Source organism: Sturnus vulgaris, unplaced genomic scaffold (assembly GCF_052056855.1).
Source record: "Sturnus vulgaris isolate bStuVul1 unplaced genomic scaffold, bStuVul1.hap1 Scaffold_195, whole genome shotgun sequence".
NCBI lineage: Eukaryota > Metazoa > Chordata > Aves > Passeriformes > Sturnidae > Sturnus > Sturnus vulgaris.
In genome coordinates this window covers 12,965,001-12,988,067 of record NW_028276170.1, presented here as the reverse complement: position 1 = coordinate 12,988,067, position 23,067 = coordinate 12,965,001, and the positions used below count along the sequence as shown (strand labels likewise).

The 23,067-nt window shown below is 56.0% G+C and overlaps 1 protein-coding gene, 1 long non-coding RNA gene and 1 pseudogene across 4 annotated transcripts in view; 2 read left to right on the top strand and 1 right to left on the bottom strand.

The window, feature by feature from the left end:
* Positions 1 to 3,839: 3,839 nt before the first annotated feature.
* LOC148218094 (class II histocompatibility antigen, B-L beta chain-like) lies at positions 3,840 to 5,941 on the bottom strand (annotated as a pseudogene).
* A 4,758-nt stretch (positions 5,942 to 10,699) lies between these two features.
* LOC148218093 (uncharacterized) lies at positions 10,700 to 12,663 on the top strand. The gene is made up of 3 exons (XR_015800599.1): positions 10,700 to 10,763; positions 11,488 to 11,536; positions 12,581 to 12,663. It is a non-coding gene; the product is annotated as an uncharacterized LOC148218093 (long non-coding RNA).
* Positions 12,664 to 20,088: 7,425 nt separating this feature from the next.
* Positions 20,089 to 23,067, top strand: part of LOC148218092 (class I histocompatibility antigen, F10 alpha chain-like) — a 6,357-nt gene continuing 3,378 nt past the window's right edge. For 2 of the 3 annotated variants that reach the window (XM_088158077.1, XM_088158076.1), the window contains exons 1-3: positions 20,882 to 21,035; positions 22,390 to 22,653; positions 23,017 to 23,067. The exon at positions 23,017 to 23,067 is cut by the window's right edge and continues 225 nt beyond it. In XM_088158077.1, the coding sequence (XP_088014203.1) occupies positions 20,882 to 21,035; positions 22,390 to 22,653; positions 23,017 to 23,067 (469 nt within the window). Of the gene's footprint in view, positions 20,350 to 20,881; positions 21,036 to 22,389; positions 22,654 to 23,016 lie in introns of those variants that run through there. The other variant, XM_088158078.1, reaches the window with a different exon arrangement.

Here is a 23,067-nt window from a genome sequence, read left to right as displayed (position 1 = left end):
CTGGTTGTCGCGCGCTGATTGGGCAGAGCAGCAAAGGCGCCATTGTGGCAGCGTCTGTGCGGGCCCGGCAGCGGCGGCAGCGGCCGGAGCCCGGGGAGGCGGCGGCGGAGCTCGGAGGCGGCCCCAGCGCAGGTGGGAGCCGCGCTCGGTTGTGCGGGGGCTCGGGGCTCGCTGCGGGCCGAGGGGGCGGCAGGGGGCTCTGGCGGGTTGGTTGTGCCGGTGCCGGCCCGTGTTGGCGCTGGGCTGAGGGCGCTGCGGGAGCGGCTGCCCGCGGTCTCCTTCCCGCTGGGGCCTCGGCAGGAGCCGGTGCCGGAGCAGCGCTGGCTCGTCCCGGTTGCTGTGGGTGGCACAGAGGTGTCTGCCCTGTGCCCGGGGCTGTGCGGGAAAATTCCCGTGGCCAGAGGTTTGTGTGCCCGCAGGAGACGGAGGAGTCCTGTAAAAGTGACTTTATTGATGAACAAAGAGAGAGGCCATGCGGCATTTGCCATGCGGTCTCCCCGATTGTTGTAGTACGCAGCCTCCTTTTTATTCTCATTTTCCCGGCTGCATTCCCCCTCTCCCTTTCCCCTCTGGCTGACGTTTTTGGAAGGTTCAGACTTCCCGATCCGCCTACTGCATGTTAATATGCACCCCTCTTTTTGTATAACATGCGATATTCATGGCTTTGTTAAGTGTTTCTCCTTCTCGAAGGTCAGGCACTGAGCAGGATCTTGGCTGAGCAGCTGTCTCTGGAAATTAGTAACTTTTTCTGAAGATGATGGTTTCTCCCGTTACTTCCTTTTATACAAATCCCTGGCCCTATCTCCAGGCATATTCATCTTACTCCTCTCAAATCCCGTTCTCATTTTCTCAGTAATTATCTTTACTAAATTTAATTACCACTGGTTCACTCTCATTTCCTCTTTGGTTTGGGATTATTCTCAGTGACCTCACTGCCTGTCCTTTTGTAGCCGTTTCTGGATCAGGAGGCCTGGCTGCCACCTGCATCCCCTTGCTCACCTGCTGAATGAGCTGCACTCAGCAAGGTGTCGTGCATGGTAAAAAGATGAGAGTTGCTGCAGCACATCAGAGGAGGAACTGCATTCGTTTAACCCATGGAACCCCAAAAACTTGTCTAATTCTCATCCTTTCTGCTTTTCTACCAGAATATGAGCTACTTTCTACTTTCCTTTGTTATCTGTTTCACCAGTTTTCGATTATCATCTGTTTGCAAATAGTAGTTTGAATAATTTAATTTTCCACAAATGTGGCCTTCATCTTTGGCGTGGTTTGGTTGTCATGAAGGCCAGGAGCTGGATCTGTCTGCTTCATTATTATTTCGAGGACATCTTGTCATCTAGTCCTGTAGTTCGAATGATAAATGGGTATTTTCCCCAGCAGTGTTAATCTGCGTTTCTAAAGCTCTTCTGACTGCCTGGAACCAAAGGTTCTCTTCCAGAGCAAGCATTGCGTGACTCACATGTGGCCCCCCCACAATCTGCTTTTTACTTGATATCTTTAGTGTTAGAGAGTCAAGGCATTATTTGATTCTGGGCAGGATGTGCAACAGAAATCATTTCATCCACACATAATTGCCTGAGTGTGCAGAGAAAATCATTCCATGACATGTGAGTTTTACTAGATTTTTCCTGAACTTTATACAGTCTTAAACCCTTTGGAATCCATTGGTTTAGTGTTCGTTGCTTCTAAGTTGGGTAGTTCTTAATATTTGGTCCTTGATTACCTCTGGGAGAATGTGCAAACTCCCTCAACATGCTCTCAAGGGACCCTTCAGAGATATTTTGGAATCATCATCCCTTTTGCTGGGAGCCCTTCGTGGCTTTCCCTTTCTACCCTCCATGGGTACCCTGCCATGTTTAGTCCCCGAAGATCCCACTGTAGTCACTGCTGAGATTTTCAGTGCTCTCTGGCTGCCGACTCTTCCCAGCCCCTCTGATCTGTCACTCGTCTGTCTCCTGGCCCCAGCGCCCCCCGGCAGGGGAATTTGGGGAGGTGGGAGGGGGGGAGCGCCAAGGCCGGGCCCCCCCGCGCTGTGGTGGCGGCAGCGGCTGCAGTGGGGAGCGAGTGCGGGCGGGAGCGGCCGCGAGCCCAGCGCTGCCCCAGCCCGAGCTGCCCCAGCTCCATGGCTGCCCCTGCGCTGGGATGCTGTGGGTTTGGGGGGAAGAGGGAGCCGGCAGTGGGTGCTGGGCCTGGGGGCAGCAGGAGAAGGGAAGGTGAAGCAGAATTGAAGAACAAAATGGTCAAAGCATGACCTTGGGAGGAGAAGGTGGGATTGTGCAGGAGAAAGAGGAATAATGGGAGGAAGAGGAGTGTGAGGAAGAGTAGGGACACCAGAGGAGGAGCAGAAATGGGAAGCAGCACAATGTTCAACTCCTCCCTGTATGTGCAGCCTCTGCCCCAGCCCCAGGAGCGTTGGTCTCCCCGCATGCAGCAGGTGACTGAAGAGGACCATCCATGATTTTCACAGGGGTGAATCTTGGTGTTTGTGCGGTTTATTGGATTAAATGTTGGTGCTTTGATTTTTTGCAGAGGCTCAATCTTTATATTTTGTAAGGGATTTGGGCTGAAACTTGCTTTTTGGGGAGTTTTTTATCTGTGTCATGATGTTTTGGAGGATTTTTAGGCTGATTCTTGGTATTTTGTAGGTTCTTCCAGGCATCATATGCTCAATAACTTCCTGGTTTCCATTTGGGCAAGGAGGGACCCGCAATTTAAGGCACTCCCCTCTTGTTTTTTTCCCCAAACCAGAATTTTACGTTCCCAAGGTGTGAACAGATGGAGGAGGAAGAAAAGCCCCGGAGATCCCGTGGGACGAGGGGCTGCAAACCCAGCCTAGTGAGCTGTGAGGAGCAAAGACCCTCCTCGAGCCAGGAAGGAGGCTGGAGATGCAGTCGGAGCTCAGAGTTGTTGGAGAAGTCTCCTGGAGGAGAGAAGCCCCACAAGTGCTTGGAATGTGGGAAGGGTTTCAGCCGGAGCTCTGGGCTGATCCAGCACCAGATGATCCACACTGGGGAACGGCCCTACAAATGTGGGGAATGTGAGAAGGGATTCATGACGATGTCTAATCTGATGCAGCATGTGCTGGTCCACACTGGGGAAAAGCCCTATGAATGTGGGGAATGCGGGAAGAGCTTCCGCCAGCGCTCCAACCTGATCCGGCACCAGGTGATCCACACAGGGGAACGGCCCTACACCTGCTTGGAATGTGGGAAGAGCTTTGGGCATAACTCTGCCCTGAGAAGACACCAGCGCGTCCACACTGGGGAGAGGCCCTACGAGTGTCCTGAGTGTGGGAAGAGCTTTTCTGACAGATCAACCTTTACCAGACACCAACGGAGTCACCACTAAGGGAAGCCTTGCGAGTGCCCTGAGTGTGGGAAGAGCTTCGTGCTCTGCTCCAGCTCCATCCCCCATGGGAGGATCGGTGTTGGATGATCCCCAGTGACCCCCGTTGGGCAGAGCCCTGGTGATCCCTGTTGGGTGGGGGGAAGGGGTTGGAGAGATTTCTTTCCCTTCTCCTTGTGCTGCTGTGATTTGGTTATAATAAATTCCCTCGCTGTGCCCAGGCTGGCTCTGTTGTTCCCGTGCCGGTGCTCGGGGCGGGATCTCTCCTGTTCCTTCTCTCAACTCCCGGGCCTCTCCTCAGCCAATCAGAGAATGCGATGAAGAAGATTCAGCCAATCAGGGAGAGCAGCTGTGATGACTCACCGGTTGCCGGGCAGACCCGCAGCACCCAGTGTTCCCCACCTGGACCCGCCCTCCCCTCCAGTCACGATCCCCCCGCGGGGTCCCCCCGAGTCCCTCCCCAGTCTCACCCCACAATAAAGGGGACTGCGGAAACTGGGAAACTTTACTGGGAGCACTGGGCGCAGCCGGGCTCCCAGCGGGGCTGAGGAGAACACACGACACCCCCAAAATCAGTGTGGGATCGGAGCAGGGGGTCCTGGCTGCGTCGGAGGCCACAGGGCGGGGCTGAAGCCTCTGCTGGCTCAGTAGAGCAGAGAAAAGGGGGTGACACCCGGTTGGGGGCCTCAGGGGGAGCACATACGCTCCGGGACACCTCCCCCCCATCTTCTTTCACAGGTCGAAGCCGAGCCCCAGCACCAGGAAGACGAAGCCAAACACGGAGCCCCCGATCCCCATCAGCACCTTGCTGCGGGCGGTGTCTGGTGGCATCTCTGGGGGTCTACAGGGGTCAGGACGCCCCAAAACCTCTCATGGACACCCCGAGACCCTCCAAGCACCCTCCCAATCCCCCCTAGCCCACCCAGGGCCCCCTTTAACCTCCTCCTAATCTCTTTCCAGCCTCTCCAGGACCCACCAAAGCCCCTCCTGTCCCTCTCAGGGTCTCACAGCCCCCTCCTACTTTCCCCCCACTACTCCGGGACCCCCAAAACCTTTTCCAGTCCCTTCCCAGCCCCTCCGGGACTCACCAAGCACCCTTCCACTCTCTTTCCAGCACAACTAACGTCATTCCAACTCCTGCTTTTCCATCCCCAGTCTCCTTTCATCCCCTCCAGACTCACTCAAGCACTCTCCCAGTTACACTCAGCATCCCCACACTCCTTCCCAGTTACATCCAGCACCCGCAAACTCCCTCCCAGTGCCCACCAGCACCTCCGGAACCCCATAACTCCCTCCCCAGCATCCTTCAAATCCCTTCCCAGCCCTTCCAGACCCCGAGGCCCTCTCCCCATTTAGACCAGGCTGTCTCCAACTCCCTCCCAGTTACTCCCAGCACATCCCAGTGCCTCCCCCGTACCGAAGTGCTGTCTCAGCGGCTGCTCCAGGTTGACGTGCTCCACCTGGCGGGTGTAGTTGACCCCAAGCCAGGGGTGGTTTCCAGAAGCACCAGGAGCTGGTGGGTCCATTCGCCGTTGGCGACCACGTCGGTGGCTACCACGTGCTCCGGGAGCTCCTGCTGGCCCTGGAACCATCTCATGGATGTGGGCAGAAGTCCATCACGGAGCAGAGCAGGCGGCCGGGACCGGGCTGGGAGTTCGAGGGCACCAGCGAGATAGAGACACTGGGGGGCACTGGGAGAGAGTGGGGACGCACTGGGATCAGCTTGGGGGAACTGGCAGAGAGAGGGGAGGGGTGGTGTGGAACTGAGAAGGACTGGGAATGGGCTAGGAGAGACTGGAAATAGACTGGGAGGGACTAGGAATGGACTGGGAATACACTGGGGGCGGACTGGGAGAGACAGGAATGGATTGAGAGGGAACTGGGAGAGTGGGTAGAGGTCTGAGTTTGAAATGAGAATGAACTGAGATCAGACTCGGAATGGACTGGGAATGGGCTGAGAAGGTGCGGGAGGGACTGGGGCCTCACTGGGGTGTACTGGGGCAGCACTGGGAGGATCTGGGGGAAAAGCGCCCGGCCCTGGGAGGCCGAGTCCAGCGCGGGGCACTCGGCGCTGCGGATCTGCCTGGCAACTGATGAGTCATCAGAGAGCCGCGCTCTGATTGGCTGAGAGGCGTCAGTTCCAACCATGCATGAGACAGACGCGCGGGGGGCACCAGGATGGACTGGGAGAGCCACGGGGGCCACTGGGAGGGATGGGAGGCCCCGGGAATCGGCACATGTACGCCAGGGGCTCTGGGGTGATTCCCAGAGAGGTTTTGAGGGGCTCCAGGGTCATTGCCAGGGCAGGGCCTGTGGGGACACGCTCTGCCCCACGCTCACGTCTGCGCTCCACGAGGAACGGGGCGTACAAGTCGTAGTTGTACCTGCAGGACGTGTCCACCCGAGCCCGATAATACTCCAGTAATTCCGGGTCGCTGTTTCGGTACTGGGCCAGTTGTTGCCCATGCGGGGTGTCCCCTACGTAAAGCCCCATATCGCTGTCGAAGTGTGCGAGCTGCTCCCGGTTGTAAATGTGCCTCAGCACGAACCTCACCTTCTCCGTGCCGTTAATGAAGTGACACTCGCACTTTCCCATCCTCTGGAACACCGCTGTGTGTGCAGGACACAGCTCAGGGGGTGCCTCCTCGCCACCCCCCCAGAGGTCCGGGGGCCACCCCGGATCCCCACCCCGCACCCCCTGTGCCCCACGGCCGCCATGGGACCCTCCTGCCCGCGCTCCCACTTCTTCTTTTCCACACTTCCCCCAATTTCCTCTCCCCTCCCACCTCCAGCCGCTTCCCAAATCACTTTTGGGGTCCCATTCCTTCCCCTTTCCCACCCATTTCTTCCAATCCCCAACCCTCTCTCCCTCGATTTTGAGGCCCCACCCTCCCCTTTTCCCCACTTTCCGACCCTCTCCCACCCCTTCCTCACGTTCCCCAATCCTCAGCCCCTCTCGCTCTTCCTTTGGGGGTCCCCTCCTCCTCCCCCTTCCATTTCGGGCTCCCACTGCCCCCTTTTCCCCCTTCTCCCCTCCCGCTCACCCGAGAGCTCCGCGCCCGCACCAGGGGGTGCTCCCAGCACCACCAGTAGGGCCCCAGCTGCCGCCACTCGCCCCGTGGCCAGCGCCCAGCAGGTGCCGCCAGCCCCACAGCAGCCGCCGGGGCTGCACTGGGAGCACCAGGCCGGAGCAGGGCCGGGCTCAGAAGTGCCGCGCGCTCTGATTGGCTGAGAGCACTTTTGGGGACCCGTTTTTCTGAGGCTCCCCCTGGCAACTGAGGAGTCATCAACTCTTCGCACTTTGATTTGCCGCAGCGCGCTCCGGCTGCTTTTGGATCGCAGCCCCGGGTGGGGTTTCTTTGCGGAGGGGGAACCTTGGGGCGCTGGGCAGGTGGGAGCTCAGGTGTGCCCAGAAATGTGTGCCCAGGTGGGTGCGGGATCTCAGGGTGCCCATGGCGAGGGCTGGCCCGATGCCAGGCACCCCCCAAAGTCGCTCTGTCCCTGCCCTCGGCAGCCGCACAGGGGACAAAAAAATGGAACCGAGAGTTCCTGGGTGGGGATAAGGACCGGGAGAGATCCCTCAGCAAACTCCGGCACGGGACAACAGACCCAGCCTGGGCACAGCGAGGGAATTTATTACCAACCAAATCACAGCAACATGAAGAGGAGGGAAAGAAATCTCTCCAATAGCTTCCTCTCACTCAACGGGGATCACCAGGACCACGGATCACCAGGGCTCTGCCCAACGGGGGTCACTGGGGATCATCCAACACCGATCCTCCCGTGGGGGATGGAGCTGGAGCAGAGCACGAAGCTCTTCCCACACTCGGGGCACTCAAAGGGCTTCCCTTCGTGGTGACTCCGTTCGTGTCGGGTCAAGTGAGAGCTCTGGGTCCCTTCGTGTCTCCATCATTCGATCGGGCCTCTCCTTGGAGTGGACGTGCTGATGGGTGATGAGCTCAGAATTCCACATTCCAGGTCTTCCCACATTCCAGACCGTTCCCTGGTGTGGATCTTGCGGTGCTTGGTGAGGCTGGAGCTCCAGCTGAAACTCTTCCCACATTTCCCACACCCATAGGGCCATTCTCCAGTGTGGATGTTCTGGTGTTCCCTCAGCTGGGAGCTGTAGTGGAAGCTCTTCTCACATTCCAAGCACTTGTGGAGCTTTTCTTCCTCCTCCTCTCACATTCCAAGCACTTGTGAGGCTTTTCTTCCTCGTCCATCCAGCCGTAGCTTGGGAATGACAAATCCTGGTTTGGGGAGAAAAACAAGGTGGGGGCTCCTCGGGCTGGGGGCTCCTCCTGCCCAAATCCATCTCTAGAATGTAGGAGGTGTCTTGCGTCCATGAAATTCTCCAAAATATCAAGATTCAGCAAAAAAAAGCTCCCAAGGTGTTCCCCATCTCTGATCTCTCCACTTTGGGGTTCCAGAGGTTTCTCTTCCCTGGGATGATGGGGGTCCAATGGCTCCAGGGTTTCCCCCTTCTCCAGGGTCCTGCTTAGGGATGATCCAGGGGCTTTTGGGGGTCCATGGGGTCCCTTCTTCACTGATGCCTCACTTTGAGATCCCTGGGATCCCAGGGGTCCCTCCTCTCCAGACTCCCCCCCTTTCCAGGCTGCCGGAGATCACCCCTCTCTGCTCTCCCTACTCTGGAGGTCCCAGGGGTTCCTCTCCTCTGCTCTCCCGGGGTCCCCAGGACCAATGTCCTCCCCCCTGCCGACACTGGGCAATGGCCACATGGACCCCCAGAAGATTCCCCCAAGGGGCTCAGCTTTGGGGTCCTGCAAGATCCAAACATACACACAGAAAAAAACCTCCCAGTGATGCCAGGCGATATTTGGGGTTCAATTCCTCAATCTGCGAGCTCCAAACACACCCCAATAAAAAAACCCTCTCAGGGACCCCCCGATAGATTTGGGACCAGCTTTCCCTCCCCGCTCACCTGCAGGATGCGGTGGGGGCGACGGTCCCGTGGCCGGGGCTGCTGCTGCCACAGGGAGCACAGGAACCTCCTGTTTCTCCTTCTCTGCCTGCTCCTGCTCCTCCTCTTACTGCTCCTCCTTTTCCTATCTTCCTCCTCCTCTTCCTACTCCTCCTCCTTCCTAATCCCACCTCCTCCCCAGTTTCTCCATTCTGTAAATTGAGAGTGGAGAACTTTGCTTGTTTTTAGAACTAGAACAAAGATCCCAGATGGAACAAGCCTTGCTGGTTTTAGTCAGAAGCATCAGTGACTAAAGGTCACGTTTCCTTTGGTTTTGTCCCTTCCTTGTTCCCACTCAGTGTTCAGGCTGGACTATGGGGTGTCCTTGTTTGCTGCATTTTCAGAGTTCCTCTTGGATCCTTTGGGCAGTAGGCTGTGCCCTGGAGGATTCTTTGTGCTCCTTTGGGACACAGAGAACCTTCCAAGCGTTCTTTCCGTGAGCTGCTGCTGTGATGTCACAGGAGGCGTTGCCACATCCCAGTGGTGCTCCCGTTGCTGTGGGACACAGAGGCCTCAGTGCCCAGAGGCTCTGGGTGCCTGCTGACTGCCGGAAGATCCTCCTGCCCGAGGCATTCTCGGCAGCCAGCCCAGCCCTGACCCGTGTCCGTGTGTGCCTGCAGGGGTGCAGCCTGCAGACGTGTGCAGCGCGGCCACAATGATCCAGCAAGTGGTTGCTGCAGTTTGCACTCTGTACTCTGTGGCTTATTCGGGGTATTTTTTAACTCACTTGGCAAGTAAGTCGAGGTTTTATCTCGGTGCAGCATCTGTGGCTTTGGGCTTGCTGTGTGCTTTCTGTTCTTCCTCTGGACCTTTGAGTTGACTTTGTAACCAAATTGCCATGAAGACACCGTTGGTTTGGGAGAGTTCCTGCCAGCAGCTGCAGCTGGAAAAGGGGGTGTCTGCAGCCAGCGAGGCGTTTGCAATGAGGCCTGGGGGGTTCTGTTCCCTCGAGCAGGGCGTCTGTGGCAGTGGAGCCTGGAACTCCCTTTGTTTGCTGACACAGCCCAGGATTTTGTGCTGTTCTCTTGCTTGCTCTGTGAAGGGACTGTGGCTCCTGGAGGGATGCTATGAAAGCAAAATATTCTCTTGGGGTTGCCTTGCTCCGTGGCATTTCCCACAACAGGCAATTTTTTTCCTACCAGCATCTGGTTCATGTTCCCTCTCCCATTGCAGGGCACCTCATGCGTGGATCCCAAGCAGCTCCTCCTTCGGTGAGTGGGAAGAAACCTCTGGTGTTCAGAATTGTGCAGCAAGTTGTGAGCTCTGTGTGTGGCAGCCGAGTGCCATCCTGGGAGGCTGAAGGAAAGTTCCTGTCAGGGTCTTTGCAGCAGCAAAGGGATCCCTGGCAGTTTTCTCTTTTTCTGCTGAAGAGTTTTAGAAGAGCTGCAGGTCTGGTTTTGCAGGCAGAGGATTTGCCTTAGCCATGGTGAAATATCGAATTCCCAACAATAAGTGGCAATGTCACTTTTAGCCCATTGTGTGAACAACTCTGAACTCTGTTTGTGCTCCGTGCAGCTGGATGTGTAGCTGAGGATAAATAAGGTGGTAACTGAGATAGAACTTCCTGTCCCTCACGCTGCTGTCTGTCCTCAGGGCACCAAAGCTGCATCAGCACCTCCTCTGGCTCCCTCTGCTTCCAAAGGGGAAGAAGACAGCAGTGAGCTTCCCGCTGTTCTGGGGGACGAGGGCGAACACGCCGTGGTTTGGGAATACAACAGCAAGGCTCCCGCAGTGTGGGACAAGGACAGTGGACATCTCCCGGCACGGGAGGAGGATGGTGGATGTCCCCTGGCATGGGACAAGGATAGAAAAGCTCCCATGGCGTGGGATGAGGGCGATGGACATCTCCCGGTGTGGGATGAGGACAGAGGACATCCTGTGGCTCGGGAAGAGGAGGGTGAACATATCCCAGCACAGGATGTGGATGGTGAACGTCTCGTGGCTTGGGAAGAGGATGGAGAACCTGCAGCATCTCGGGAAGAGGATGGAGAACCTGCAGCATTTTGGGAAGAGGACGAGGAACCTCCCTCTGCTTGGGAAGAGGACACTGAACCTCCCTCCGCTGCGGGATCCTGGGCTGAACATTCTGACAGCAGCACAGCCCTGCAGCCAGAGGGGACAGGGGAGCGGTGCCTGATGCAGCTGAGTACGTCTGTTCTGTTCCTGTGTGCCAGAGCAGGGTGCTGTGTGTGTGTCTCAGCATGAGCTGCACCCAGTGCTGCTCTGCAGCTGAATGTCACCGAGTCATTCATTGTCCTTCCCCAGCTGACACCAAGGGGCTCATGGCCCCAGGGAGTGGGGCTGCATTCTGGCTCTGCTGCAAGGAGGGGGTCTCCATCTGTGAGGGAGCATCTTCCACGTGGTTTCTTTCAGGGAACATCGTGAGCGTGGGGGAGCCTGCTGAGAAATACCTGGGACTGGAGCAGATTGGCCAAGGGTAAGTGCATGGCAGTTCCTTCTGCACAAGCAGGGCCCAGGTATTTTGCTGGAGTCAGGAGAGCTCCAAACACCCTCCGACACTGGGGTATGATCCTGCTGTCTCTCAGTTTTGATCAGAATTGATAACTGTGGTCAGAAGGCACAGTCAAAGGCCCCTGAGGCTGGCAGTGTCCTGCCTGCAGCAAGGAGCAGGACCTGCAAGATCTTCTGTGCCTGGAATTTGATTGCCCTAAAGAGCAACTCACCATCTGGTGACTCTCAGAAAACAGTTCTCAAGAAGAACTAATAAGTGCTTTTTTCAGCACAGGTAATAAACCCCATACATTCAGTAACAGACACAGAGCTGCTGCACTCGAGGGGAAAATGCATCACCTGCCTGATGGCAGGGCCCTTGTGGATCCTGCAAGTCTTAGGCAGGAAATGCAAAAGGATGAAATACATTCTTTTCCAGTTCTTTAGACACCCACCCCGCACCTCAGGTTTTGAACTAAAGGAATTCAGTGTGGACAATCGCTCCAGCCCTTTTCCTTCGTGTTGGGCTCAGTTTTCTCTTGCACACCTTGCCTGGCAGACGGCTGGTGGCTGCTGCACTGCTGTTTGAAGGGTCGGTGCACGCAGGTGTTTTGTGAATGCTGCAGGCAGCAGAGATCTCCTGTCTGGGCTGCCTTTCACTCCCAGGACCTAAAGCTCTGATTCTTTCTTCTCTGCTGTTTTGTCTCCAGGGCTTTTGGAACTGTTTGTAAAGGACTCGACAGGGCCACTGGAGGAGAGGTCAGTGCCACCACGTCCAGCACGTCTGGCAGCTCTCGAGGGCTTTCCCCTCTGCTGGGGGCTGTGGCTGCAGCTTCGGGGGCCCAGCAGAGCTTTCCTGCACAGGCTGCTCCTCTGAAGGCAGAGCAGTGTCAGCCTTCAGAACACAGCTGGGACAGACTTGGTGCTTCTGAAGTGCCCAGAGGAATGCAAGGAGGGCAGTGGTGTCTGTCAGAGCCGGACACCATGGCTTGGTCTTCATATCTAAAACCATGAATGCATCAGCAGGTGGAATTGAGGCTCAATTTATCTTCATCCCAGCCTTGGACAGGAACACTATTTATCAGTTTTTCCTTCCTGCTTTTCATCTTCAAAGGCCTAATTAGGCCTAATTAGGGAGAGATCATGCTTGGGCTCAGTTTGGGGTTTTAGTCCTACTGCAGCTGTTCACAGAGAGAGAGGGAGAGAAATGAGAAGATGGATGTCCAGAGCAAAGCTCTCTCCTCAACGCTGCAGCTGAAACACAACTGGGTCTGGTGTCAGTGACACCCTGTGATACATTTCACCTCAGCAATAGATGTCTGTGTTTGCTTTGTTGTGCAATCCCAAACAGAGCAGTGGCATTTGAAATCATGACCAAGACCCATAGAATTGCTAAAGGGTTCTGGGCTGTTTTGCTCTGTTTCACAGCACCAGAATTACCTTCTGCTTGCAAAATGTGTTTAAATCATAATAATGATGATTATGATCATCATCATCATCGGAGTGGTGATAAACTAAGGCCATTTGAGAAGATGCAGATTCTGTAGGTGCAGAAAATGTTGTTTTCTGAGGGACCATTTCTGCAGAGCTTACAAGGCCAAATGTCTCTGGCCACGTGTCCTGTAAGCAGCCCCCAGCCAGCAGAGGAATGCGCTGTGGGAATGGCACTTGCTGAGCTCTGGTGTCCCATGCCAAGGCAGTTTGGCACAGCCTGGCTCTGTCGCTCCAAAAAGATTCACTCTATGTTTGCTGTGGTCTCCTGCCACAGACCCCTCCAGCTAAAGGTCTGCAATGTCACTTCAGGTGGCCATAAAGAAAATGAGTCTCAGAGAGCAGAACAGGGAACGAGCTGTGAATGAGATCCTGCTCCTGAAAGGCAAGAACCACCCCAACATTGTCAACTCTTTGGACAGGTGAGTGCTTCAGGTCTTATCCTGTGCAAGGGCCCTGTGTTAATCTTTCATCCATAGTCTGTAGCCTGTTTTGAAAAAAGCCTGACCCGGCCATATCTTCAACAACAGCCTGGCAGTTCACTCCCTCCATGCTTTTGTTTGTTTTTTTCTTCAAGCTGAACCCCTTTGCTGTGCCTTATGACAAGTGCTGATAAACCATGGCAGAAATTATTTCCCTTGGCTTCTTCTTCCCAACTCCTTTCCATTGCTGCAGATGCCAGGAAGTCCAGGTTTCCAGAAATGTCTCATTTGCCCATTTTTCAATGGCCTTGCCTGTTTCTGAAGGGACTTTGTGCAAGGTTTTCCAAACAGTTGATAACTTTTGTCCCAGCTTTTGACCTCCTTGCCTGGATAACTCTGGAAGTTGCATTGCCTTGTTCTGGAGGGAATGGTGGAACTGATGAGTTCAGATGCTGAACCAGCTGGGGGCAAGTGTTGTGGTTCCACACTGATCTGGGCTGTTGCTAAACTGCGTTTTTCACTTGTTGCCATCTAAGGCATCTCCTTTCTCACAGGTGTCTCCTTCTCCTTCAGACTGTGCAGATTCCAAGGCCTGTGCAGGAATGTCTCTCCATCTGCTCGTGTTCTCATTGACAAGTGGCCTGGAAACAAAACTCCACTCGAGGCTTTTCCATGGGGAAATTGAGCAGTGCACATTCATCTCCATGCTGTTGTTTTCCTGTTCCAGCTTCCTCGTTGATGAAGATCTCTGGCTGGTGATGGAATACATGGATGGAGGAACTTTGCAGGACGTTGTCAGACAGACACACATGGCTGAAGGAGAGATGGCAGCTGTCAGTCGGGAGGTGAGGGATCCTGCTTGTGCTTCCCATGGCTTGGACACGATGGTCCTTCCAAACAGGCTGTGAGAGCAGGAGGGGCTCCATGCTCAGGGCTTTGTTTCTGTGTTGTTTTTATGAATTGGAGAAGAAAGAGCCTCTGAAGTCAGTGGCCTGCCAGTATCACTACACTTCTACTCTGTTCTTGTCCTCTTTCCTGCTGCTGTGGTACTCTCTCTGTCTTTCTTTGATTTGATTTGATTTGCTGTTCTCAGCTTTGCCTTGAACCATTTTCCTGGAGCTTGTCTGCACTGTCTCCTGGCCTGTCACAGCAAAGTTGCTGCTGGGAGAATTCCAAACTGTCCTTTCTTGTGTGATGCGTTCTGGCCACTGATTTTTACCCTTGTGTTTCTTGTTGTCTCTCAGTGTCTGCAGGGCCTGGATTTCCTCCATTCCAACCGGGTGATCCACAGCGATCTGAAGAGCTCCAACATCCTTCTGGGAATGGCTGGCTCTGTCAAGCTGGGTGGGTGTTCGTGGCCAGGCACGGTGCCCCCGGGGTGTGAGTGTGAGGCTGTTTCCAGTGATGGTCAGAGCCCCACAAGTGCTGCTGCTGGCACTGCCTGGCCCCTGCTGCCAGCTGAGAGCAGCTGCCCCGTGCAGAGAGCTCAGGAGAGGAGCAGAGTGTCAGGAATGGCTTTGCTCTGGGCATGGCCCTTCCAGAGGGACGGGAGTTAGAATCTAAACTGCAAGGGAATCAGTAAAAGCCACTGCATGAACGCTGAGGGTTTGTTTAAGGGTCCAGTTCCATCATTCCTTGGCCACAGCCCTGAGGACTTTTCCAGCTGACTTCACTACTGCATTCTCACACTGAGAGTGGGGAATCTTTGTGCTTGGTTTCCTCATTGCAGCTGTCTTTGACAGTGTTTGTTTCTGTCCTCAGCTGATTTTGGCCTCTGTGCTCAGCTCAGCCCTGAGCAGGACCAGTGCAGCTCCATGGTGGGCACTGCTCACTGGATGGCCCCAGAAGTTGTGACCAGGTCTCCTTATGGCTCCAAGGTGGACATTTGGTCCTTCGGCATTGTGGCCATCAAGATGGTGGAAGGAGAACCTCCTTACTTCAAGGAAACAGGGGCTGTGGTAAGAGGCAAATTCTCCAGGGTTTGCAGAGGCCTGTGAGCACAGGCTGACCCTGCACTGGGAGGAGCTGCTGGAGGTTTCTGCATATTGGGAAGGGAATTCCCAGAAGACTCGAGCCTGAACACAGATGAATATTCTGCAGTCTCCAGCAACAATTTGCTTTGGGTTTCAAATTGTTGCAGCTCTTCTGTCTATGAGGATGACCTGAAAATGTGAAGCCAGTGTATCAGCTCTAATGTTATCTTGCAAAAAAACCACAAACCAACCCCAAAACCCTTCCCCAAACCCAACAAGTTTTCTGAAGGAGTTTCTAAAAGAGGTTTTTAAGAGAGGTTTAAGTTGAACTTCCCCGTGACTTTTCTCACTGGGAAGCTTGTCTAAAACATGAAGATGATTGCTTAACATCCCCATAGTCCAACATATTTCCTTCCTAGTCCAAGCTACTTTCTCTGTCATCAAGCCTGAGCTTCTAGCAACCCCAACCTCCTGTTCCTTGCCTGGCAATTTCTGGGATGGGGCATCAGGAATTCATTTACTTCAGTGTCAGTGGCACTGCAGACGTGTTTGATGCAAGAATCCTTTGAAATAACACACACAGACCACATTGACTCTTGAAAATGGCCTGTAAAGCTGGTGTCCGTATTTGGAGGAGCAAAATGTGCTGTTTCTGATGGAGGTTCCTACTAACAAAGTCAGACAACGAAATTGCCTCTCAAGGCAAGATCATTTGGGTGTTGCAATGGCTGTGGCTGCATCAGGGTTTGGGGATTTTGGCTGGCATAGAAAAATGAGCCGTGAGCAGCATCTCTGCCGGGGAGGAAACTGCCCCCGGAGCTGGGGCTGAGTTACCGGGGTCGATGTGAGCAGCTGTGGGTGTGAAGGAAGCTGGCACAGCGCTGCCTTTGCTTTTCCTGCAGGCTCGGGCTCTGATCCGGCAGAACGGGACCCCGCAGCTGCAGGAGCCGCGGCGCCTGTCGGCTCTGCTGCGGGACTTCCTCGAGTGCAGCCTGGACTCGGACGACGAGCGGCGCTTCTCTGCCCAGGAGCTGCTGCAGGTGAGCGCGAAGCGGCTGCAGGGGAAACAGCAGCGCCAGGGAGGGCTTTTCTTGGGGGGGGACCTCCCCTCCGATAATCTCCAGCCTCGCTGCTTTTCACACGCAAAGCAAGCAGAATCCTCGCCTGGTTGGGGTTGGCTGGGTCCGTTCGAGGTCATCTGGACCTGGTGACCCACAACGAGCAGGGACATCTTCAAGTGGGTCAGAGCCCTGCCTGACCTGAGCTTGGATGCTTCCAGGGAGGAGGCACCTCCCACATCTCCAGGCACCCTCTGTCAGTGTTTCCTCTGGTAAAAAAAAATTCTTCCTTAGACCTAATCTGAGCTCGCTTCCGTCTCTTGAGTTTCAAACCATTCCCCTTCGTCCAGGAACTTGACTCTGGAAAGTAATGGTTCATTTCTTTCTTTTTTATCCTTTGGGCAGCACCCATTTTTATCATCAGCCAAGCCTCTCTCCAGCCTGACCCCTCTGATCGCTGCAGCAAAGCAACCACGGGTGCAGCAGAGGAGACGAAGCACTTGAGAACAGCTCTTTGTTACAGTAGTTAGGACTAGTTAGTTATGGTAGTTAGCACTGCTAGTTACTTAGGGTCGTTAGGACTGTTTGTTATGGCAGTTTTTTGAATAAAAACTCTCTTAAAACCTCAATACCCTTGTGTCCCTGCCTTCTCCCCCTGTGACTCAGCTGCCCCGAGCAATGCGAGGGGAGAGCGGGCCCAGCCTCGCCCAGAGCTGAGCCCCGGCAGAGCCCAGAGCAGCCTCGGCATCTGCAGAGTCAGCCTGGAAGGAGGCGCTTGGAGCCTCCTCGGCTGCAGCCGCCCCTTGGTTACAAACTGTGCGTGGTGGGAAATGCCACTGGTTCTGCAAGAGGGCAGAAGGGGCCCGGGGAAGGCCCAAGTGCTCCATGCAAGGGAAAAACCCACCCAGTGCTGGAGAAAAAACACGCTTTTATCCCCTCCAAAAATTTAATCCTAAACCAAGTGGAACAGGGGAAAGGGAGGAACCCCGGACCTTCGGGCCCTGCGAACCAAAGCGTCCCGCGGGTGTTGGTTTCTGCCGGGCTCGCTGCCCCCAGACCAGCCCAGCTCAGCTCAGCCCGGCCCAGCCCAGCTCAGCCCGGCCCAGCCCAGCCCAGCCCAGCTCAGCCCAGCTCAGCCCGCGGGCAGGGACACGCCTTTGGAGGAACCTGCGAGGGCGAGCAGGTGAGGGGGCTCCGGCAGTGACGGGTGAAAGGAACAGGGTGAATGTGACTTAAACAAACCCTGGGAATCTGCTTGGAAACAGGGCCAGGGACTTGTAGGTAAGAAGGAACAAAAGAGATTGTCACTTCTAGAAAATGGTGCTAATTGGCATGGACTGTTGTTCAGCCAAGGCTGTGTTAAATTCTTGAACTAGAGAAGAACAGACAAGAGAATTATGAATATTGTTTTACTAAAAAAAAAAAAAAAAAAAAAGCAGGTGTGTGTGGTGCACATTGGAGGGGGAGATGGAGTGGACAGATCGAGAAGTCTGAACCTTCCAAGGTGCAGTCCCGGGGACAGGGCAGCCACCTCTGTACTGCAGACAGGAACCGGGAACAGTGACACGATCTGACTGTGACCTCCATCCCCTGTGTGGGGACAGGGGAGGGAATGGAGAATAACGGGAAATCCGGGAAGGGTGAGGGGAAGATGTTTTTGTAGGAATTATTTTCTCATTCTCTTGCTCTGACTTGTTTGATAATGTTATGAATGACGTTCTATTTTTCCAGTTTATCAAGCAACGAGATTAAATGTAGCAGCAAAATTTTAATAGTAACAATTATAAATGGATACAATTAAAGTATTGGAGAAGAATACAATCAAAATGCATATATTTGAGAATTTAATTTAGTATAATTGAGGTTCGTATAAAGCATAAGCAAAACCGACCGGGGATACGGGGAGTGGCTCCCATTCCTCACGTACCAAAGCATCAAGGCCAAAAATCCTATTTATATACTATGTGCTACAGAAGTTTCTAGAGAACTCCTCCTAGTTTCTATTCCTAAAATCTACGTAACTATACTGCACGGCGCATGCTCTACTAATGGGTTAGGGGGTCTCTCATCCTTTTGAGGGTCTTATTTCCGATGAAGGCTCATCATCTTCATCAGTGTCCGCTGTGTGACCTGCAGGTAGTGCATGCCCACTGTGTGACTGAGCAGATGTTTTCCATAACAAGACTTGAATTAAATCCCATGCTTGGAATCGTCCCATTTTGGCCCATTTCCAGGTCAAAATTCTATTTCTAAATGCTACTTATCAGACCTACGTCCTTCTACTATTCGCTTCCAACATCCTCCTTCGACTCCCAACATGTGGAAGATGTCCTTTGTCCTGTCTCACCCATCTCCCCCCGCACTCTGTAACAATTATCTTCTATTGATCTAAATACAATTTTGCTAATATAACTACAATTAGCACGAATCACATTTATCACAATAATAAATTCAATTAATTTCCCCAAGTCAGGTGTATTGACCAGTGATTAAACTCTCCCCGCCCTTATCCAGACCCTTGAGCCTTTCTTAATGTGTTCTGTTCCCTGCGCAGTGTGAGGAGGGAAGTGACAGAGAGGTTTTGGCCTCTCTCAGTCATCCCGTGCTCCGGCCGGGGCTCCTACAGAGGCTGCAGGTGGGTCCCGTCTCCATCCCGGACTCACCCCGAGCTCCCGGCGGTTCAGGGCAGCAGCGCTTCCTTGGCCTCCTGCCCGGGCCGGGCCCAGCGCCAGGGCCCCGCCTCAGGCGAGGTTTCCGAGAAATGGCAGAGTTCGGAGAAAGGGAGGAGGAGTCCGTGCCGTGTGCAGAGCCCGCCCCTCGCTGCGATTGGCTGAATATGCCGTCACTCCTCGTTCTCGCGCTCTGATTGGGCAGAGGGGGACAAGCCCCGCCCCAGTGCTGCAGGCGAGGCGCCCCTGGCGCAGCAAAGGCGCCATTACCGCAGCGTCTGTGGTGGCCCAGGAGGGGCCGCGGCGGAACTCGGAGGCGGCTCCAGCGCAGCGTCCCGAGGACGGGGCAGCCACCGCTGTGCTACCCCCAGGACCCGGGACGAGCCAGCGCTGCTCCGGCACCGGCTCCTGCCGAGGCCCCAGCGGGAAGGAGACCGCGGGCAGCCGCTCCCGCAGCGCCCTCAGCCCAGCGCCAACACGGGCCGGCACCGGCACAACCAACCCGCCAGAGCCCCCTGCCGCCCCCGAGGCCCGCAGCGAGCCCCGAGCCCCCGCACAACCGAGCGCGGCTCCCACCTGCGCTGGGGCCGCCTCCCCGGTGGTTCCCAGTCTCCCCCTGTATGATCCTGGGCATTCCCAGTATGTTCCAAATCACTCCCAGTAGGATCCCAGTCGCCCCCAGTCATTCCCAGTATGGTTCCTTTCACTCTCAGTCCCTCTCAATAAGAGTTCAGTGTCGCCCCAGTTCCAGTATGAACCCAGTCACACCTTCTATGAAGCCATTTCCCCCCCCGATGGTCTCAGTTGCTCCCAGTATAAGTCTAGTCACCCCAGTATGATCCCAGTATCTCCCAGACACTTCCACTATGAGTCCGGTTTGATCCCTGCCACCTCCAGTATAATCCCAGTTACTCCCAGATACTTCCAGTGTTATTCCATCACTCCAAGTTGGACCCCGTCAGTCCCAGTATGACCCCAGCCTGGGCCAGCTGCTCCCAGTATGATCCCAGTTACAACTGCATTATTCCAGTTTCTCTTAATCACCCCTGCTACAGATCTGATCACTCCCAGTATGATTTCAGTCAGTCCCAGGATGATCCAAGACACTAATAGGCTCTCTCAGTATCTCAGTTGACCCCTGCATGCTCCCAGTTGCTTCCACTAACCCTCAGTGTGGTCCCAGTATGATCCATAATGACGCAGTTCTGCTCCCAGTGAGTTCTTGTCCCAGTTCTGGTGTACCTCGATGTTCCAGTCTGTCCCAGCCCATCCCAGTCCCTTCCCGGCAGCCGCCCTGCCCCACTCCCATGCACTGGGACCCCCCTGCACCCCTTTTCTCGGGAATCCTCCTCTGCCAGTCCCTGGCTCCCCTGTTTCCGTGATCCCGGGGACGCCCAAACCCCCATTCCCGGCCAGCCCAGGGCACCTCACTCCCAGGCCTCCTTTTCCTGGGAAACCCGAACTGGGCACGGGCTCTCCAGCTGCTCTGGGATGTATGATCACCCAAAGGAAAGGGAGAGAACGGGAAAAGGAGAGAGAGGAGACTGGGAATCAGGGATCGGGGTCACAGCGCCCAGTCCTGCTCCGCATGGGACCCGCAGCCGCAGGAAAAATCGGATCCGCGGATCGCGGAGCTCCCCCCGCTCCGGGCCGAACCCGGCGGGTTCCGGGCAGAGTTCGAGCGCAGGTTCCGGGAGCGCAGCACAGCCCGGCCCGGGGGTCCCGCAGTGCGCGGCTGTGCAGGGTCCCAGATGGATCCCTGAGGGATCCAGAGAGGTCCCAGGAGGGGATCCAGGTGAATTCCCTGGAATTCCCCCTTTCCCCCTCTCCCCATGCTCCCTCGGGCACTTTCACTTTCGCATCTCTCGAGCTGCGCCACAGCTGCGACCGAGGACGGCAGCGATGGCTCCAGCGCTGGGTCTGGGGCTGCTCTTGGGGCTCCTGGGGGCGCGATGAGAGGTGAGTGGGACCCCCCCAGAGCCGCAATTCCTGGGCACCGGGAACCCCCTAAACCTTCATTTCCGGGCACGGAAACCTCCGGAATCCCCATTTTGGGTCCTGTAACCTCCCTCAATTCCCTTCCCCAGCACCGGGACCCCCTGTAACCTCTCATTTGGCACAGAGGCCTCCCCGAAGCCCCATTTCTGCTCATCGGCACCCCCTTTTCAGGCATCTTGCCCTTCCCAGACCCTAGATCCGCCCTTTTCCTTCACCTTTGCACCTCCAGATCTCCCAAATTTCCGTGTCCTCCCAGTTCTCCACTCCCGGCGCTTTGTAAGACGGATCCCAGGTGATTCTCAGAGGGCTCCAGGGGACTCGCAGCGGGGATCCAGAGGAATTCCCTGGAATTCCCCCGTCCCCTCCCCCGCACCGCGCTCACTCAGTCGCTTTCGCTTCCGCGTCCCAACCTGCGGGACCGGGATCTACCCGGCGATTTGTGACGTCACTGAGAAAGCGGGCTGCTATTGGCGAACAGGAAATAGCGGCGCCAATGGCGAAGCTGGAGGCGGCTCTGGGGGCGGGGCCAGTGCTGGGTCGGGGCCGGGCGGGCCCGCAGCGGAGCAGAGCGATGGCTCCAGCGCTGGGTCTGGGGCTGCTCTTGGGCCTCCTGGGGCTGCTCTGGGACCCGGGGGGCGCGACAAGAGGTGAGTGGGACACCTGAAATCGCGACCACCCTGAACTTCCATTTCCGGCCACCGGAACCCTCTAAACCTCCTGCGACCCCCCAGTGCCCTTCTCCAGGACCCCCCTGAACCTCCATTCCTGGCTACGGGGACCCCCTTGATCACCAATTTCCGGGCACCGGGACCCCCCTGAACCCCCATTCCTGGGCACTGGGACACCCCTGAATCTCCATTTCTGGGCCTAGGACCCCCCTGCAGCCCCTTTTCGCGCATCCCACTTTTCCCAGACCCCGTTCCTGCCCTTTTCCTCTACCTTTGGATCCCCCAGACCTCCCAACTTTCCGTGTCCTCCCCGTTTTCCACTCCCGCCGCTTCCCGAAACGGAGTCCCAGAGGGTCCCGGGCGTCCCAGGCGTCTCAGGGGGGTCGCAGCGGGGATCCAATGGGATCCAGATGAATTCCCTGGAATTCCCCCTTCCCCCCTGTTCTCTCTCCCACTGCACTCCCTCAGTCTCTTTCCCGCCTCCCAAGCTGCGCGTCCGAGATCTGCTGGCCTCTCCCAACCCCAGCCTCCCCTTTCCCGTGACCCAAAGATCCCCATGCCCTCCATTCCTGCCTCTCCCAGCTCCCAGACCCCCTTTCCTTCAACACCGGGGACCCCCGGACCCCCTTTCCTGGGCACAGGGACCCCCTGGATCCCGCATCCCGCCTCTCCCAGTCCCTTCCTTGAACCTTGGACCCTTCCCGGCTCTCCCCGTTCCACTTCCTACCCGCCCCAATCTCTGCGTCCCCCCAGTTCTCCACCCCTTGCTCGTCCTGTGAGGGAGTCTCAGAGGTTCCAGGAAGGTCTCTGGAGGGTCATGGAGGGTCCCGGGGGGATTCTGGGTTCTGGGACCCCCCTGAATTTCCCATCCCGGGCACTGAGACCCCCCCTACACTCCCTTATCCAGTACCAATCCCCCCCTGCACGCCCTTTTCCATCCATCCCGCCATCCCCATCCCCAGATCCCTCTTTTCCTTGACCCTGAGACCCCATGGACCCCCATTCCTGCTTTTCTCAATCCCCACTCCCCCTTTCCCTCTGCATCAAGGACCCCTGAGTCCCGCATTCCTGCCATCTCAGGTCTCCTCACCTTGTGACCCCTCTTTCCTTGGCACTGGGGACCCCTGGAACCCCTTTCCTGGGCCCGGGGATTCCCTGGAACCCCTGTTCCAGCTCTCCTAGTCCTTGTATCCCTCTTTCCTTGACACTGGGAGTCCCCTGAGCCCCCATTCCTGGACACTGGGACCTCATGCACTTCCTTCCCGGCTCTCCCAGTTCCTCTTTCATTGATCCATAACCCCCTCAACCCCCTCAAATCTCCGTGTCCCCCCAGTTCTCCACTCCCTGCGTAACCTGCACGTGGCCGTGTCAGAGCCCAGCCCGGGGATCCCCCAATTCATGGCCATGGGATACCTGGATGGGATCCCCTTCCTGCGCTGTGACAGCGAGCGGGGCCGGGCGGTGCCACTGACACAGTGGATGGAGGATGGAGCCGAGCCGGGATATTGGGATGGCCAGACTCAGATTTGTGTGAGGAACCAGCACATGGATGCCTGGAACCTGGAGACACTGCGGGACCGGTACAACCAGAGCAGGGGTGAGTGCAGGGACCTGTGGGGCTGGGGTGGGATCCGTGGGGCTGAGATGGGGATCCGTAGGGCTTGAATGTGGATTCACAGGGTGCCAAGGGGCTGAGATGGGGATCCATTAGGCTGGTATGGGATATCTTGTGATCCATGGGTTGGAATGCGGATCCATGGGTTTGGGATATGGATCCATGGGGCTGGGATGGGATCTGTGGGATTGGGATGGGAACAGTGGGGCTGAGTTGGGATCCATGGGTTGGGATGTGGATCCATGGAGCTGTAATGGGGCTCTGTGGGTCTCCATCAGACTCTGGGGCTCCATAGGACTGGAAAGGGGCTCTGTGGGACTGGGACTCTGGGTACAATCCCCCCAGGTCTCCGCACCGTACAGCGGCTCTACGGCTGTGACCTCCTGTCTGACGGGA